Genomic DNA, 18,915 nt, shown 5'->3' on the forward strand with positions numbered 1-18,915 from the left:
ACAACAACAACAACAAAATAAAGCAACCAATCACTTTTTTTTTTTTTTTTTTCCCCACTGAACAGGAAAGAAAACCTTTCCAGGGAATCCTGCCTCACAGCTCCCCTAAAATTGCTAATGGGTTCCATATTAACGCATGTGACTCCACCTGGTACATCTGAACTAAGCAGAATCAGTCTCAGTTGTTTTACACACTGATTTAGACTGACAACTCCCTAATTCTTATGAGGTGAGAGTGAGGAGATTATGAGAAGAAATCATTCATCTCACTGCAGCAATACTATGAGATTCAAATTATCTCTTTCATGTGCCCGTCATCAAATGAAAGATTGCATCAAAATGAGCAATACGAGTATTTTTTCTTCCTCTGCTGACACCCATCTGATTATCTCAGAACACATTAATGAAACGAGTCTCTCAGGATACCCCTGCATGCTGTTCCCATTATACCAATAGGGAAAAAGGCAAAAGGGGGTTCAGTGGCTTCCCTACCATAACATCAAAGCCTGGAATCAAACCCAGATCCTGCTCTGTGCTTTAATGACACTTTCTGAAGAGTGTCAGGAAGTAGTCCCTAAAGTTTCTATAGCTTTGTTGTGACACAATCCACTTTTCTGCACAGTTATCAAAATCCAATAGGTGCTGTGTCAATTAAAGAAATATACAACCCCCAAAAATGACAAGAAAGGAGATGAATGGCTCTTGAGGGAAAACGCTCTTTTGGAAATATTGCACTAAAGCGAGCACTAAGGACACAGTTAATCTGCTATTTATTTGCCTTCCAAGTACTATCTAGATGAAACATGCAGTAAATAAAGAGGAAAAAAATCTCTTTTTAAAAAACACCTTCTTCTCGTCTCCGTGACTACTCCAAATTCTGTTGCACAGCTAGAGGATTTGAGGCACCCCTGAAAAACACTTCGATCAGGCTGTGCCAGCTATTTATTTATGTCACCAACATGAACATTCAAAAATTATTAAGGGAAAAAAGAAGAAAGAAAAGATATGAGAAAATGGCATCACTGGGACTGCTGAGAGACTCAGCTTTTAACTTGTCAAGAAAGTCAAAAACTGCCATGAATGTTTACTAAAAAAACAGGGAGCATGCAAAAAAAAAAAAAAAATTGCTGCGGAATTTCATCTTGTGCTCTGACCTATAAAATTACAGCGGCTGCTCACAGAGGGACAGCTAGTACTGGGGGGCCCCGCAGGATACGTGCAATTATAGCAAGAGCCAGAACTCCGTGATGGCCGTGACAACTTACATATGAAAGGTTTGACAGTACTGTGAATGTGCTTGTGTTGTTTGAGGCCAGACGAGGTGGCAAAGGTTTTGCCGCAGTCGGGGCAGGCATGGGCTCGCGCGCCAACGTGCTGGGAACGGATGTGCCGCTGGAGGTTGCTTGGGTCGGTAAACACCTGAAAGAGAAAACACCTTCAGGGAGCGGAAACAAAGCCGGAGGGAGAAGACCGGGGCCGTTACTGGTACAATGGGAGCTGGCCCGAGCAGCAGCACACGGCCCCAGCGCCCTCTTTCCCCAGAGCTGCCTCCGGTCGCCGCGTTCGGCGCCGTACCTTGACACAGTTTTCACATTCAAACCGCTTCCCGCTGTCGTGAGACATCTGGTGACGAATCAGGTTGGATTTCCAGTTGAAGGCCTTCGGGCACTGGTCGCACTTGTACTCCCGCTCCTCGGTGTGGATCACCATGTGCTGCTCCAGGCTGCAAAAGAGAAAGGGGGAAAGGGGCCCGGGGCCCGCTGAGCCAGGCCCATGCCACCACACACCCTGTCCGTGGCACCGAGGGGGTGTGAAATGAGCCACGACTGATGGGGACAACAGAGAAACCGGCCAGGGCTCGTGGTGTGGGGCCAGGATGGACTACGGCCCCCACGCACGACCCCCTGTTAGAAAGCAGGCAAGCAGCACAGCAACAATGGAAGGTGCGGCCGCAGGCACATTTCTGGCATTTATTTCACAGATGGAAGCTGCCCTCGCCGCCTCAAAATGCTGCTGGGTTTTGTGACTTCTCTTACTAAATACCTGAGTCCATTTAGAAGGGGGGGAGGGAAGGTAAAACCAGACCTGACCCCACGGGGTCCCGACAGGAAAAATGAGCACTTTGTGACCAAGATTTCTATGGCATCCCCACAGGGAAAGACAAGATATTAGCTGCTGCTGCTGAGGCTATCGCGTTGCCGTTTTCGTGGGCACAAAGCCCACAGCTTCCCGGAACACGGCAACTTAGCGTTGGAAAGAAACACGATAGGGTGCAAACACATTTCACTTCGAAACGTCAGACATCTTTTATTACTTAACTCGGCAATTTCAGCTTCTGCCAACTGGCAGCCTCCCTCGGACCAGGAGGACGATGGCAAACCCAACCGGCTGCTGGACGCGGGCCACAGCAGGGGAATGCGGCGCTCGCTGCGCTGCTCCTCCACCGCAGCCCTGCCTCTGCCTCATCCCGAGCACCAATGCAAGCAGCAGGCATCCTGCTACTCCCTGAAGAACCTCCTCCTCTTTCAAGTTGTGATAGTAAATATTCATGAACGTGCCCCTTGTAAACTGACAATCCACTCATTTTAAAGAAGCAATATTCATTTTTGCTAAAAAAATGGTGTTCTTAACACTATGAAATTTTTTACACGTACAAAGAAATATATACTTTTCATATACATATATAAAAATATGTTCCTGTTAACTGTGATTTATGAGTTTATTTAGAGCAAATATGGACAAACTAATATGCTGTTTAGAAGCAAGTACCTACTGGGATTAGCAAAACATTTATTTATTTAGTCAGCTGCTAAATGCTCAATTTCAGTTCCCCAGTGGCACTCTTGATTTGATCTGTATTAACTTCTGAAAAATTATAAGACCATCTAGGTATGCTGACTGGATTTATTCTGTGTTTTAGTGGGCTTTTCAGTACATAAAATGCAGCAGATTGATGGGGGAGGGATGGATGTGGAAATTCTCTCCAGCCCCACTAAATCCGTCAGCGTGCAGAACACAGACCGGTGATGTTGCTGACTCTATCCTTCCCTGCTGAAAAAAAGTTGCTTTGTATTATTTGCTTAAAAAAGAAGCTGGTGTTCTGTTCCTGGCCCTTCCACAGGTATTCCATCTGACTGAACAAGTCATTTGTTCGTCCCTTTTACCTACCGACACTTAAAAGCCTCTGCTACGCTGCCAGGAATGCTTGCAATGGAGAGATGTCCCAAGGGGAGTCAAGTCTTCAACTGAGGCAAGGTCTTTCTGATCACACTGCTCCCAAGAAATCGAGGGATACTGGGACCTTAACCAAGCCACATCGTCTGAATACCTGGCATGAGCTTCACCAGCAGACTCTGAACATCTTACCCACATGGGATAAACCAAGTATGAAGGGAAAAATGGGACTTAAAATCCTCCTGCTTCTCTCAACTCCTGTAAAATGGACTCGCTGCCACTCTAGGCCCCCAAGAGGAACCAGGAAATGCACAAACATTACAAAGAGACAAATACACATAAATCTCCAAAGGGTATTTCCTAAATTAACATAAAAAGTACAGGAATTAAGACAGCACACTGTGCAAACGAACACATTCCGAGCCCTCACACACTGTGGAGAAAACCTTGAAAACACAGCCTAGATGGTAAAGGCTCGGGATGCAAAGAACCACAGTCCTAAAATAATAAAAAATAAAAGCTCAACTTTTTTTTAAACTTGGCACCTAACACTGAATGAGTCCCACATTGCAAATGTATCAGAAATCTCAAAGATCTCTGTTTTAATAATCATTGCAAATAAAATAAAATTAAAAAAAAGATGGAGAATATATTTTTTTCCACAGTTCTACTACAAAAATGCTTGGTAAACACGAAGTATTTTCAAGAACATTTTCCTCTTTAAAAAGCTATACTTGATATGTGCTTGGAGCAGAATTTTTTTAATTGCTGCTGTAAGATTAAGGAGGAGCTCGTGATCCCGTTAGAGCTCTCAGTACAGCAATGCCTCTTTATACCCACTGATCTCAAATGGCCAAGGATTATATTTAAAATACGCTCTTCATGCAAACAGTGGCAGGATGTCTTACCGCTGGTTTCCCTCAGAACTACATCACGTGGGAGGAGTTCCTGCAAAGATGCTGACCAGGCCTACCAATGAGTCTGTCCCAGCCCTCAGCAGGTCTCAGGGCACTCAAAGCGAGCCCCAGAACTCCGCATTGCCACAAACCAGCGCCAAAGGCTGCGCCTGGCGAGCGCCCGTACCTGTATTTGTTGGGGAACATCCTCTCGCAGTCTTTGCACTCGTAGACCTGCCCATCGCCAAGGCCCTCCTGCTTGATCTCGTCGTTCAGAGTCTCGTAGAGGGAGCTGACGGAGTTGCAGGCGTACTTCTTGTGTCGCCGCAGGTCCAGCTTTGACTGAAAAAGCTCGTCACAGTCCTCGCAGCGGAACGTGTGCTCCTCTGAAACAGACAGACCAGAGGATTTGGACTCGAGGACCAGGACATTCAAACGATTCCAGCTATTTTACCCAATGTTGTGCTTGTAAAGAAAATGTAATATTCTCATCTAAAAAACCAAACAAACAAAGAGGAGATCTGCAAGTGACAGGACAGAGAAACCAAAGCAGGCGGTGACGGCAGAAGGGTTTCACTTTAAGCATTAAAAGCAAGCCCTCGTGCGCGGTGGCTTTCGGAAAGCACCGGCGAGCTCCTCCTCAGCGGGGGCTGCCAGGAAAGAAAGGAACCACGCTGGGATCAGGGCCGGGGCTGGGAGCAGCACATCCCAGCCCCAGCACAACCTGGGGACGCTCCTCTCTCGGCGAACGCCCTCCCAGCGCTGTCCTCTCGGCTGGCCCCACGCCGCCGAGGAGCCCGGTGCGCCATCAGACAGGAGGGGTTCAGCACCAGAGCACTGCGGAGGAAAGGAAAGGGAGCCAAAGTCTTTGTTGTTGTGCTGGGCTTCTTTTTTTTTTTTTTCTTTCCTTTTTTAAAAAAAAAGTTCTAATGCACATAATAAATTATTGTAGTCAAGGTCAAACAAATTAAAAAGAGGGCAGCTATTATTAAGTTTACAAGGCAGCATCCTGACCATGGTGCCAAGTCAAACAATCAGCTCAGAGCTGTAAATTTTCCAGGAGAACAACCTCTGCGAGGGAGTCGGGACAGCTCGGGGTTTCTCCACCCTGCAGCCAGCTCGAAGCAGCAGCTTACAGCGACCACTGGGCCCTTCGTGCTGCGCTCCCCTGTCCCTCTGCCCTCTTCCTCTGCTCTCTGGAGCTCTGTTTCGTACCAAGCGTTATTCTCTTTGTCTGATTACTTCGCTTTCAAAAGGAAAGCCTGTAAAATGCATTGCTTCAGAGGGAAGAGTGGCAATATGCTTCCTACGAGGTGAAGCCAGGAGGAGAGGTGGTGATGGAGCAGACAGCAGGGTGACACCGGGCCGCCCTCACCTCTTGGCCACTCACCTGTCTGCAGCCGGTTTCAAAACCCAGCACCTTCCAGCAAACCCTCGGTTTAAAGCACCAAACACGCTCGTCTGCTCCTGCTTTCACACAACCACTGCCATCCTGCTCACACCGTGACACAAGCACCAACGTGGGCAGTGTCACACGGGGACCGCCGCGTCCCTGCCCGCGCTCCGGCGGCCGTCTCCTTTTCCACCCCTCTCCCTGCAGAGTATCTCAGCCCGGGCTGTGGTTTCTGCCCCGTGCCCCTGCACCTCAGTGCCTGCACCCAGGCTGTGACTTGCTCCTGAGCTGACACCAACCGGCGAGGTCCCGCAGCCGCTGCACAACCGCGTGGGCAGACAAAACCCCCGAGGTCACACCTACATGGAAAGTATCAGCGTGGCCGCGGGCTGGAACGAGCCAAAGAGCTAAAAGAGAAAATATCGCTGAGACACGATCAGCTGTGCCCTGCTGCTTATCCGAGCAGCACGTCTCGTGCTGCTAAACCCAGCTTATGCAGAGAATAACCCAAATGCAGAGGTGCTACAGCATTTCCTGAAAGAGAGGGATGCAAGAAGAAATAAAATGCAACAGGTCAACATCTTCCTTTTTGGGGATGGGTCGGGGGAACAGGTTTGACTAAAAAAGCCAACCTAAGGGAAGAAAATACCGGTGTCTTTCCCATTCCAACTAGTTTTGACACATCATATATATACCCTGTACTGGTATCAGCAGTCTCACAGGGAAGTGGATTAGCCCCTGTTCTGCTCCTTAGAAAAATTCTGTTTATTAGCATTTTGTAGAACAGCACTAATATGCATCTCGTGTGTTTTAGGTCCCCGGGGAAGAAAACCTGGAAATTAGGACATAATAAACTACCTAGCACTATTGAGAGACTGTGCATTACCTATCATTAAAATAATCCAAACTGCTTTTTATGAAAATACAAAAAGGGAAAGAAAAAAGGAACTGCAGTATCACATTAAGGTCTGTTACTGCGTTTTACTTCTAACAACAGCACGGAGCGCGTGATGTTAGCTAGCAAAATTTAAGATTTCACCTGGGTTTATGGCCTGACAAAGTCCCTGGCAGGGGCAGGCTCGGTGCGGGGGCACGGGAGGGGCTGAGGCATGCTGCACTTCTCACTCGTGACCCATCCAAAGCCCAGGTGAGAAGAGCCGGGCACGAAACATCAAGTGCCCAAACACGCACTGCACGGGCTGAGGACGTAGCCTCGCTGCGCCATCTCTCAGTGCTTAAAGCACTCACGTTAGCTCTCACGCACACCGAGACGAGCGCTCAGCTGCTTCAGCGCTGGGGTTTTGTAGCCTCAGACGTCAGCCTGCACTCTGAAGTGCCCCCGGTGCTGCCAAACACCACGGCACTTTTGTTCTGCTCGGGCTCCCAGCGACGCACGTGGGGCAGCAGTTCATCGCCCCGTGCAGCCGGCTGCGCTGCAGGGAGCGGGGCAAAGCCTCTCAGGGGGCAGCCTGGCAGAGTGATCCTCTGCCTCAGAACTCACCCGGCAAACCTGGTAGTTCTCCTCCCTGCTCTCCTTTAAACACACTGATGGCTAAATGCGACAAGGCTTCTTTTTTGTAGAAGAGACTGAAAGCCCTCTGGACCGGAGTTTCCCAGATGGCTTCACCTCTTGAGAAGCTTCTACAAAACTCAGCATCTCACAGACAAAAACCGTGGCAATTCCCCAAAATGATAAGCTTGGAAGGGAAAACCATTTATTCTTTTTTCTTTTTTGACTCGAGAAAATACATTAAAATGACTTCCCAAATCCATACAAGGTTTTTCCTATCCCAGACTGAGATGTATACGATTAACCACATCTTATTTTACCCAGAGTATCCTCTAGGAACCAGAAATCCACTCGGAGTTTGGCAAATGAGCCTCAGAGAATAATTTATTGCATACCCGGCTGAAGATGGATGACTCAGAGGCACCCTCCTACAGCTCCCACCCTGATGTTCTGCTACCTGTTGTTATCAACAAGAAGAACATTTTTTTGCCCGTTCATTGAGATTACAGTTTAGGTAGATAGACAGACAGATGAAATACGTTAATAACCTCGCTAATAACTGTTACAGAAGTCATTTTCTTCCAGTCCTCCTTGTTCTCGGAGCAGAATTACCGGCCTCACACCGCTACACACAATGTAAGGCGATCCTCAGTCGGCAGTGGCTGGCACAGGCACGCTTACACCAGCTGAGGAGCTGCCCCCTTCGGACTTTATTAAGAAATGGAAGAAATAACAGAAGAAACAAGGCAGCTGAGATGAGACATGGAGTCTTTTTGCATTTGCATGTCTTGTGTGCTGCACAGATTTTATAGATCTAGCCCTTGCACATCAGTTAATTGAAAAAACCCTGTTTTGTCCAGCTCCTGCTTCAGTAACAACAACGTCCCTCTCCTGCTATCCAGTGCAACAGCTTTTTTGTAGGTAGAAGAGATGGATGATAGAAGAGATAGGAAAAGAAATGCTTTTTTCAGAATATCTGGATTTGGAAAAAGGAATGTTTCTTGAAAAGAAGATTTAAAGGACTGAAAAAATATGATCAAAAGGCCTGTAGTCACATGTTACACATGTCACCACTGGCTGCAAATATTATTCTGATATTCGCACAGGCTAAGCAGGGGAAGCAATGACTGGCTGGTAGAGCAGCTGGTTATCTCCTATCAATACCCAGCATTGCATTCTGTTTTCTGAATTTCAGAACATTAGAAATCAGACTTCTCAATAAATACTGCTGCAGGGAAAGGAACTGACCTGCAGACCAAGGGCCAGGTCATCACCCTGCAAAAAAAAATCCCCAGTAACAAAGGAAGCTCAGAACTGAACTAACAAGACCTGGTGTCTGCTTTGTGCCTTTATACGAGACACCCAGTTTTTACACTTTAGGTTCATTACAGTTCTTTTTCTTTCCTTAAGCATCAAAAATAAAAAATATCACCCTTCAAAACAAGTTCTCATTAAAGTTTTTGTTCCTTCTTCAAGCACCACAAATAAAAATACTGCCCTTCAAAAGAAGGTTCCTGCCTCAGTACCTTACAGAGGAGAAGGGGATAAAAAGAAAAGAAAAATCCAGTAACAAAAAATTGCTGCCTGTTCTCTATGTCTTGTTTGTCAAATCTATGGTTATATGTGTCTATCTTAAGTTCCATCAGTAACACTCAGGACAAAGCAGGAATGTAGCAGAAAAATAAATCAGTGCCTAATAGCTTTCAGAGAAACCAAGGGGAACACAATTATGTGGCATCTACATGCTAATCTACCAGACTTGAATCTCAAAGGAGTTCAAGTGCCCTACTCAAAATTCCTGCAGTGATAAGGGGTCTGCTGTGTTTGGCTGGGGTTTGGATAAAAGATTTTTATGATAATTATCTTTGTGTGGAACAATTTTGCATTTTCTTTCTTGTTAATTCAGAATCGAAATGGGGGTGCGAGGCAGCAGGAAGATAGCATTACTGAAAGTAAAAAGTATTAAGAAGTCAAATATTTAATGTTGGCCTATTATAATTCGAAAGCAATTATGTGGCAAAAGCACTAGACGTTACCAGGAAGATACAGATAAATGTTACATAATGACAACGATGGAAAACAAGGAGCACTTTTTGCTCGCTCAAATAAAAGCCTGTTAGAAACAGAAATGCTAAACAGTGACGAATTTTCTTTCTGATTTCTCCCTGGCATCAAAAAAGGTATGTGTTACTCCACGGCTGCGAGTACAGAAATTATTCATGTCTGTGTGTCGGTCTCAAGAAAATTATTAACTTCTTTGTGGGGAGAACACTGAAAAAATAATTCCAAACCTGACGTCTCAGTGAGACAGCAGCTACTGCAATGCCTGCTCATAAAGAGCACTAATCCTCAAACTCGAGAGGATCCTGAGAAGTATTTCAGGCTAATTGTTCATATCGCTTATACACTCTTAAAGAGTTTTACTGCAAATCTGAATCTGAACATTATATTCATACACAGGTGAAAGAAAAATAAATGTGTTGTAAGATGTCCAGGTGAAATAATTCAAATTCCAGCAATTAATCACATAGAGCAATAGTTCCAGCTAACAGATTAAAAAAGACTGATAGATGAGAATGTATTTTTAGAAATGAATCATCAAATAATAATGAGAAACCTGAAACAGGCTCTAAACTCAATGAAAGAACAGAAAAAGACAAATAACATGCCCCACAAATCTCTTCACTTGAGATAATTCCTGCACCTTTTACACTGCTCCCCGACATTCACTGTTACCAAATGTTGAGAAAACCAAGAACTTCATAAAATACAGCAGAACTTTGCAAGTCTGGACTGATTTTCATTTATGGATCACAATGTACTTCACATTAGGTTAGGACTGAGGACTGCTCTAGTATGATAGAGTTTTGCACTCATTTCAGGAAAAAAGTTCAATTTTCAAATAAACAATTTAAGAATTGGTATAGTTTTCTTTTACTTTAGACATGCCTGTGCTGTTGCCTTGTTTCTATAACATTTTTGGGCACGGCGTAGCAACTCTTTCCTCGTTTTCCTAAGAGGTCATTTCCACTGCGGAGCGTTTGTATGGAGAAGCTCTGTCACTTGAAGTGAAAGAGGTGGGACGCCAGAGTCAGATGGATATTGAGAAAAGCACTTTAACCAGCAAAAAAATATCCAAGAGACACTCTCAGATTGCCAGATTGCTTCAGGCCATGTGTCCTGCCAGCCTGTTCTCCCGCTGCCAGCACCAGCTACTGCAGAGAAGCGTGCAAGGCCCCTGGAAGACAGGAGAGCAGCAACCTGTCCCCAGGGAGCTCCTCCTGGCTGCCTCCAACAGCCTCTTATGGAACCTGCTCAGTCTGTTCTTCCTTCCCAAAGCCCTCAGTCTGCCAGTTACCTTACCCTGGGAGTTCTGGCTACTCTTACTCTGCAGTAACACGTTTCTCTTCTTTGTGAAACTAAATTTGAACTCAAGGCTTGCAACAGTCTAACAGAATAGCAAGCAGAAAGCTTCATGCTTCTTTCTTTTTATTAAGAAGGTAAGTGTTTTATGGCCATCTTAGCGCACCATGAAAAAGGAAGGACTCAAACTCTTCTCCTTCCCCATCCCTCTCTACACATCCTCTTGAATTTCACGTAGCAGTTTTCATGTAATAAGAGAACCTCAAAATCTTAGCACATTGCTCTTTGCCCTAGCTTACTAGAAAACTTCTAATGTGGAGAGCATAAAGGTCTTTTACACAGTCTGTGTGATTACTGAAACTCGGTAATAAGCAGGATATTTTAAGGAAAATACATGAAGGAGTGAATAATGCTTAGTCTGTCACATTGCTTCACATGAGATGTGCAGTCAAGGAAACCACCTGAGCCGTGCACCTTGTCCGGCAACACCAACTTGCTGTGAGGCAGGACAGACACTGCGGTAATAAAAATATGAGCTTTCTTTTAAAAATAATCATTCTTTTCCCCTTCACCACATCAGTTCATGGTTTCAGAGGTGCTTGTTGTAGTAATAATAATTCTAGTGACGACTCTTCCATCCCCTGCCAGGTCCCCTTCTCCACATAATCCAAAGCTCTAAAGACCAGAGTTCTGCAAGCCTTGGGATGGTTTGGCACATTTTTATGGCACAACGTTCCTCGACAAGAATTAAATGAATCAGTTGCATGCTTTGAAGGTAATAAAAGCTTGTTTGCCATCATTGACTAAGGTAACTACTCTCAACAGGGAGAAAGAGTGGAAATAAGCAGAAAATACGAACAGCTGCACAAGGGGCGGGCACCAGGTCAGGTTTTTGTCCCAGTTCAGCACTAATCGGGGTTCTTGAACATTCCTAGGTTGGCTGGTGAGGGGTGCAGAAAGGTCCTAGCTCGCAAAACGAGGCCTTACCTTCCATGCTGGGCGCCATGTTCCCAAGTGAATAACCACCTTCCTTCAAATACACCAAGAGCTCTTCTCCTGGCTCAATTTCTTTAATAACTTTATAATAGATCTGGGAATCAAAAACAAACAAAAAAATAAATAAATAAATTCAGAGACATGTTAAATATGCAAAGACTTGCATTTTACATTTTTAACCAATAACTCAAATTATTCCAGCTAATAGGGGAGGCTGTCACTTGATTTGCATAATTGCTGCTGAGAGCTCTTTTTTTCCTGCCTTTATTTTACTCTGTGCATGTCAGAGTTTCATGCAGTTTGGACCATAAAGTCGTATTTACAGTAACAGCCTCTCTCATTTATATTACACAAAAATCTTCCAATTGTTTTTCCTACCTCCTCTAAGCTTCGTGTGTGTTTGTTACAGCAAAGGGAAAATCAAGCTGATGGAATTGACGCAGCTAAGTCTCTGCTTCCCTAAGCTGAAACTGGCCTAATGATTACAGAGTGGAATTAGCATCCCTCACACCGTTATTTTGTGGATTACTCCCACCTACAACCTGAGGATCTGACTCCTAATGACAGCACCTGAGCAGTTTATCCTCGCTCACATCCACTGCCTAACGAGGGAAGCTGCGTGTTCTGAGGTGTGACGAGGACACGCTGCTGGCCTCCTGCACCTCTGCTACTGCACTGCAGAACAAGCCCGGAATGGAAACAGAACTCAGACAAGGGCAGAGACCTCACGCCAGCTGTGTGCACCATTTAAATACCCATTTAAACTGCGTAGAACATGGTTTAAATGATATCCAGGCCTTATGTGGGTGTCCTGAACCAGTGTATTCTACTCCAAGGATGCATTTCTTCAGAAAAAAAAAAAATACAGGAGAGAAATCAACATTATCCAAGGTGCAGCAAGGTGTAAGGTTGCAAGGCATCAACTCATCAGTGCATGTGTTCATAGCACCTCTTCTGATACATGCACACACCCACCATGCCCTCATCTGTGCTGTCCTACACCCAGAGCAAAGAGGGAGCAGGGCAGCATGGCCAGTGACCGATGGGTGACATGAGAGCGGACCCCACTGGCCTCGTGCCTTGAGAGAAAAGAGCCAAGTACGTGGGGATGGAGGCTGTGCTGACCGCAGCCTGCTTCAGCCAGCTCCTGGTGCTGCCGGACCCCCGCATCGGTGCGCCTCGCGGGTCAGCAGGGTGCGAGCACTCGGTGCCTGGAGCCGGGAGGTGCCTTCCTGAGAATCCTCGGCACAAAATAACTGTGAAAAACAGCAGCAGCAGGAGCTCAGTGGCAAGATGCCTTCCAAGGGAGTTTTCCAAACCTTCAGAGCATGCTGCACCCTGTTCTCTTCCAAACACCGCCACGAGAATTCAACAGGTAGCAGTGACTAACTGCAAAGTTTTATTTGCACTCCCTTGAGTAGCAACACATCAAATTCTTTTTGGGGACATCCCCTGTCAGCCCCGAGGGAGAGCCCCGAGCCCTTTTTCCCTCGGCGCCGCCCGAGCACCGCTCTCCCGGCCCGGCCCGGCCCGGCCCGCCAGGGGGCAGGCTCCGCCCGCGCACGGCCCCGGGCCGCGGGGCTCCCCTCAGCCCCGGCTCCCCTCAGCCCGGCCCCGCGGCCCCTCCGCCGGCCGGCACGGCCCCGAGGAGCGGAGCCGAGGCCCTGAGGCGGCCCTGAGGCGGCCCTGGCTGACGGCGCTTGGCAAAGCCCCTTTCTGATAAGCTGAATTCGCCGTTTGATCGCCCCGGCTGCCCGCGTTGATCCTCTCTGAAGCACGCTCGGAAAGCCCTGCGATTTCAATTGCCGGCTAATCGAAATATTAACGGCGTGTGTGCGAGCAGAGCGCAGCCACCCAACAGAAAAGGATGGAAAATCTCTGCCTCAAGACACGGCCACCCTGTGTTTGAGAACACACCGCGGGCTTGTGACTCCACAACACGTCCCAAACCGAGCAGAAACCCTGCCCTGCACTTGGCAGAGCCCTTAGCACAACATTGCCCTGCTCTGTAACTAACTCATCCACCAAACACACACACACCCGCTCCAGCCGGGCACGATCACGAAACCTGGGCTTGGGTCGCTGGAGGTGCCACCAGCACCCCTCAGAGCAAACCCGACAGCAGCTGGGTGCCCTGGTGCAGATGGAAGGAGCTGGGGGTGCTTCTGAAAGATGGCCCTGAACTGCTCAGCACCGACTGTGTGGCTGCACTTCTGCAGATTCCACTGCAAACAAGGAATTAGGTAACATTCTCCCTCGTCTCATTCCTTTTTTCATTCGCACTTTTCCTTGCCCGCTTGTTCAACAAGACAAGCTTCAATCAGGACCAAACCACACTGAGTTTAATGGTAAATATGCCTGGGAAAAAAAATAAATAAAAGAAAAATAAAAGAAAAAAAAGAAAAACAAAACAAAACCAAAAAAAAAAAAAAAAAAAAGGACTAGGAACAAACACTGACCTTAGGGCTTGGCTCAGTAAAACAGAACTCATAACACACTATCACTTGGAGCTACCTAAGAGAAGTAAGAAAATAACTCAATATAGCTATTAACGATCATTTCTCTTTCAGCTAGTAATCCCAAACCTAATCAGCACTGAAATACAAACAACAATCTAAAAGGTCTACCTAGTTCTTCACAAATACATTCATGAATTTTACCTGGGAAAAATCTGTCAGAATTATCATATTAAATGGTTAATATTACTTCTATATCATAATCTTAACTCCTTTATCCCTCCTGTTTGTTTTTAGAACAAAGTACCTTATTGTACATAAACACATTGCTGCAAACAGTCTGTCAAGAAATACAGTGCAAGCTTCATTAATTATTAGGAAAAAGTTGAATTCTGCTGGAGTCACATTAATTTCATCAAACATTTCATTATAATAATTAACTTCATCTTGCAATCATGTTACTGATGCTCTGAATTAATTAAAACTACTGCTGTGCTTCCTTTACTTTTTTTATTTGTTGCCCACTGAAAAAGATCAGATTTACTAATCCAACAGAACATTTACATTCATATCATTTATATCCATCATTTAGATAAAAATTCCACACATTATCATTTCTTTCTCTCACCACAAAAGGGCACCAAATAAATATTAAATCAGCAATCTCTCATAATTATCAGTAAGTTTTAGTTAAACATAAAACAGTTAATAATATAACTCAGTTTTGGGTAATGCTCTAACAGAAGTTTGAAAATACTACATTTTTATTTTTATAAAAAATATTCTGCTTTCTAGGCACAGAGAATTAAAGACAGAAGAAAAAAAGGAAAGGAAAGAACAGGGGAATCTTTTTCCTAATCTGGGCTCGATCCACAGCTCTGCCCTGTTACTACTCCTGCGGACGTAAACTTGGTGTCACAGAAAGCTGGCTCTGGCTCCAACATCTCGCAGCGCAAAACAAAGCAATTTGGAACAATTACTGAAAGTATTGATAACGCAGAACCGCAGCACGCCGATCTCCTCGGAGCGGAGCACAGAGTAACCCAAGCTGAACATCTTTTCTCTGAGAAAAAGTGTTCCCGAGACAGGCGGCCACGGCTCAGAAGCGATGTGGTAATTGTTTAACTGGTTCCAGTACCAGGGCAAGAGATGGAGACGAAACACATGAAGTGAGAAAAGTACGCCCGCGTCATTATCTCATTATTTAAGTATCTTTCATAAGAAACAGCACTGTTTACCTGCTGCATGAGTTATGTCTACTATTTATCTTAGCTTCAGCGCGGTAACACGTTTGTACTTCAGGCAAAAAGAGCATTAGAGAACTGAGAGAACAGCTGCAGTGTTTACCTAAAGATCAAAAAACACACCCACTAATTGCATCAGCGTGCCATGGAAGGGATGCACAAAGACAATTTAAAACGAGCTAAAAAGCTGCTGCTTTGCTGGCCTGGCAAGTAGTTAACTATCCGAAAATTCAATAAAACAACAAGGCAAATGTTTCTACCTACTGTTCGTCTAAGGCCACGCTCAGACCTATCTATGCGGCTGCCTGGCTCAAGGAGGAGTAAATATGTAAAAAGTTTGGCCTCGTGCATTTCTGGCCGGAACGGGACTGCACATTTTGCTTTTGTTCAGCCGTTTTCCTCCTTTGGAGTAGCCTTCCCTTTGTCTCCACTACACCACATTGCTTTTTATTTCCTCTTTTTAAGGCATTGTATTACATAGCAAGGAATCCTGAACACAGACTCACAGTATGAGGTTATGTATGTAAAAATATATTTTAAAAAATCTGTATTATATACACACACACGAGATTGATTTATTAAACAGAGGCCTATTTTTTTTCCAGCACTGTAACTCCTGCTAGCCCTTTTAAAAAATATATGTAACACAAACAAAAGCAGCAGCTATCATACTGAAAGCAAGCTCTTGGCTATTATATTTATTACATATACTCTGTTTAATATTACAGTCTCCTGAATAAGTACAGCTAAACTGCTGAAGTATTTGCCCTATGAAGGCAGCAGTAGCGACACGAAAAAATAAAACAGAAGTCATGTATCATTTTCCAGATGCATTCACCAAATCGTTTCATTTTTCTACCATCCTTTTCCAGCCCTCCTTTAGAAACACAGGCATCTCAGTCAAACAAGGATCTTCTGTTCTTTTCAAATACCTATCAAATGAGACTAAATATAAAGGAAACTGGCTAACATTATTTTGCATTTGAAAATTATTTCATTACTGAAAAATAGTTAATGAAATGTCTCTAACCTCTCAACATTTTAATCTATTAATTAAAAAAAAACAAAAAACAAACAAAAACATTCTGAGGTGCAGATTCTGTTGCCAATTACTTCATTAAAAAATCCAGAAAAAAATCTCTGGATATTCCTGGGATTGTTCCCGAGTTACAGGAATGTAAAGAAGAACAGAATGTGGTCTATTTGTGAAAAGAAAAAAAAAAAAAAAAAAAAAAAAAAGAAGAAGAAGAAGGCGCAGAGGACCTTCTCCCCATGTAAACATGTTTATTTTTTTCCTGAAAAGCAAATGGTTTTGATTAAAAGCTTGTCCTGGCTCTCATCAACACAATGCTGCTTAGTTATTTTGTGGGTAATCTTTTATTGCAAGGCTTTTCTTTCCTTTGCACATGCACAAACAGAAAATAAATCTTTATGCTTCCTGACCAGAGAAGATAAACCCTTTCTCCCTATTTTTTTGAGTCCCTGTTACGGGGAAAAAAAAAAAAGAAAAAAAAAAAGGCACCCTGCTAACAACATGAAATTAAGGAGTGTTGGAAGGAACAGCACCAGGCGGTAGCACTGGGTAGGACCCAGCAGTGCTTGCTCACCGCTCGCAGCAGGTTTCCTGCTTCGGGAGCCCCTGGTGCAGGGCCGCAGCTCTGCTCTCGCACCCGCGGGATGCTCGCAGCGCCGCCCCGCTCTGCCCTGGGTTCTGGTGCACAGGGGAGCAGGGCTGAGGCCGGTGCTCTAAATATATCACAGGGGCAGAACGCAGGCATTCATTTTTAAAGCACACAGCAGCCCTGGCCGCAAGCAGAGCTCTCCCCTGTTGTTGTTAGGAGGAAACTCACGTTGGTATCAGCTAAATAAGAAGTGATGCTGTGTGAAAACGTTTTGTATCTCCAGCTAGGTCCAGCCACAGCGGTTCTACCAGCTACAGTGCCTTTGAAAATGTACGCTTCTTATGGCCAGGATGAAGAATTTGCTTTTACAATCCATTAATTTTATTTAAAGTGTCTGAAGTTTCAAATACAGGGCCCGGTATCCAAAAGGCACCAAGGGCTACTTGCAAATTGTGACAGAATTTGATGAAGGTACGGATCAGCTCACAGCCACACAGCCACACAGACTCGGCAGTGTTTGGCACGGCTCTTCTCTAGCTGTGTTGGCACCTGACACTCCTGGTTTTCGCGACAACCAGGAACACCCCCGGCCATCCTTAGCCTTTGGAGCATCACGCAGAAGAATCGTTCTCAGTTTCACTACCAGAAGCAACCATCAGCTGACACCAGAAGGTTTCCTGCGAAGTCAAGAGCCTTGGTTTTGTGTAGCAGTGAGGGAAACGAGGAACGAATAGGAAATTCCAGAACCAACGCGGCTAAATCATCTCCTCCATAAATAAAATAGAAAAATCTGCCCTGACTTTAACATGCTGCTGCTTGCTCCAAGTACTGCTGCCATTCAGTTGAGTCCATAGGCTCTCAAAATCAATTGCTTAGGAAGAAGTACGTCCTTACTTGGCCTTTCCTCCTCACCCAGCTGAGCTCCCAGTGCCTCCAGTTATCACCACCGCCACCCACCGTGTTTCTTACCCTGGATTCTCTCAATCCCACTGGCCTGACCTAAGACTCCCCAGTCTTCCAGGGAAGAAAGCTGAGGAGGAGAAAACATTTTGCTTTGCTACCATTTCGTTATATTCTGCACCTTTTTATTCCTTCTGAAAAACCATTTGCCTGCTATGCACCCCCTTTTGTTGAAGTTTTAGTGGGTTTATTTTTTGAGAGGACATGAAAGAATGGTCAGTACAAAGAAAAAGCAAAGGACAGAAGATGAGTGTGGATGATAAACAGCTGTTCTTCCCAATCGGCTTGCTGCATGCACTAAAAATATGCAGCACCAAACATCTCCAGATGAGGGACAAAGACAGAAGGACATGCAGGGGACTGGGCTGAGAATAAAACGTGATACAGCCTTCAGGTTGCTGGCAAAATTTATGTACGTGTGCAACCCTTAATTTATAAGAACCTGGGAGAAGCCAGCAGCCAAATTAACGTTTTAAAAAGAAATGTTAATTCATGTCAAAAGAATATATCTACTTCTTTTCTTTCCTTCCTCACTCTAAATTGTTTTAAGAAACACAAATTAAAAAGATTTTTTTCCTCTGCCCTTTAATATTTGTGCCTTCCTACTGCTGCTGGTAAAAATTCCCCTAACAGCTTCATCGCCCTTTCTCCAGGATGAACGCTGGGCAAAAAGTCCTCGGAACTCAGACTGAGCAGAAAAGAAGTGCCCGTATCTGACTGGACACAACCCGTAACTGCTGGAAGGCGCGAGATAACGCAGGCAGCACAGCGATGCTGCCGACACAGCAACCCAAAGGGGACCCTGCAGACCCAGACTGCTGTCCCGGGGACCTGCAGGAGGCCCCGTGAGGAGGCCGTGTCCCCGCAGCATCCAGCACGGCCCCAGACCTTGCTAATCGGCGAGGGGAAGCGTGAGGGCTGCTGAGACACCGACCCTGTCATTCCCTGAAGCCAAGAGGCTGGAACCAGCCCCGCGTGCCACGGAGAGCCCCTCGCGGTGTAAGACGAGGAGCTGATGATAAATGTTGGCTCTTGCTTGGAGGGCTCCTTGCCGTAAGAGCACTTGTGAGCAGTGGTGAGTGGGCACTGAAGCAATCAGCAGCTCGTTTCAACAAGGCGGGCTGAAATTCAGAGCTTTGTGCCTCGATCTCCTCTAGGTTGCCTGAGTTGGGAACATTTGTGGTATTTTTGTATTTTTCTTTCTGCGTCCAAAGTTAAATGATGTAAAAGCATTTTACAACAGGAACTAAGGTCACAAAGTGGGCTGACACTTCGGCACAGCCCGAGCTGCTCTCATTTGA

At 45.3% G+C, this 18,915-nt stretch overlaps 1 protein-coding gene across 2 annotated transcripts in view; it reads right to left on the minus strand.

The window, feature by feature from the left end:
- Positions 1-18,915, minus strand: part of PRDM16 (PR/SET domain 16) — a gene marked incomplete at its 3' end in the record, with an annotated part of 276,617 nt that overhangs the window by 24,696 nt on the left and 233,006 nt on the right. For both annotated transcript variants that reach the window (XM_084299999.1, XM_084299998.1), the window contains exons 5-8: positions 11,324-11,426; positions 4,258-4,456; positions 1,576-1,723; positions 1,266-1,419 (exon numbers count right to left, since the gene is read on the minus strand). In XM_084299999.1, the coding sequence (XP_084156125.1) occupies positions 1,266-1,419; positions 1,576-1,723; positions 4,258-4,456; positions 11,324-11,426 (604 nt within the window). The remainder of the gene's footprint in view (positions 1-1,265; positions 1,420-1,575; positions 1,724-4,257; positions 4,457-11,323; positions 11,427-18,915) is intronic.

Source organism: Netta rufina (genome assembly GCF_964035555.1).
Source record: "Netta rufina genome assembly, chromosome: 22".
In the NCBI taxonomy this organism is placed as follows: Eukaryota; Metazoa; Chordata; class Aves; order Anseriformes; family Anatidae; genus Netta; species Netta rufina.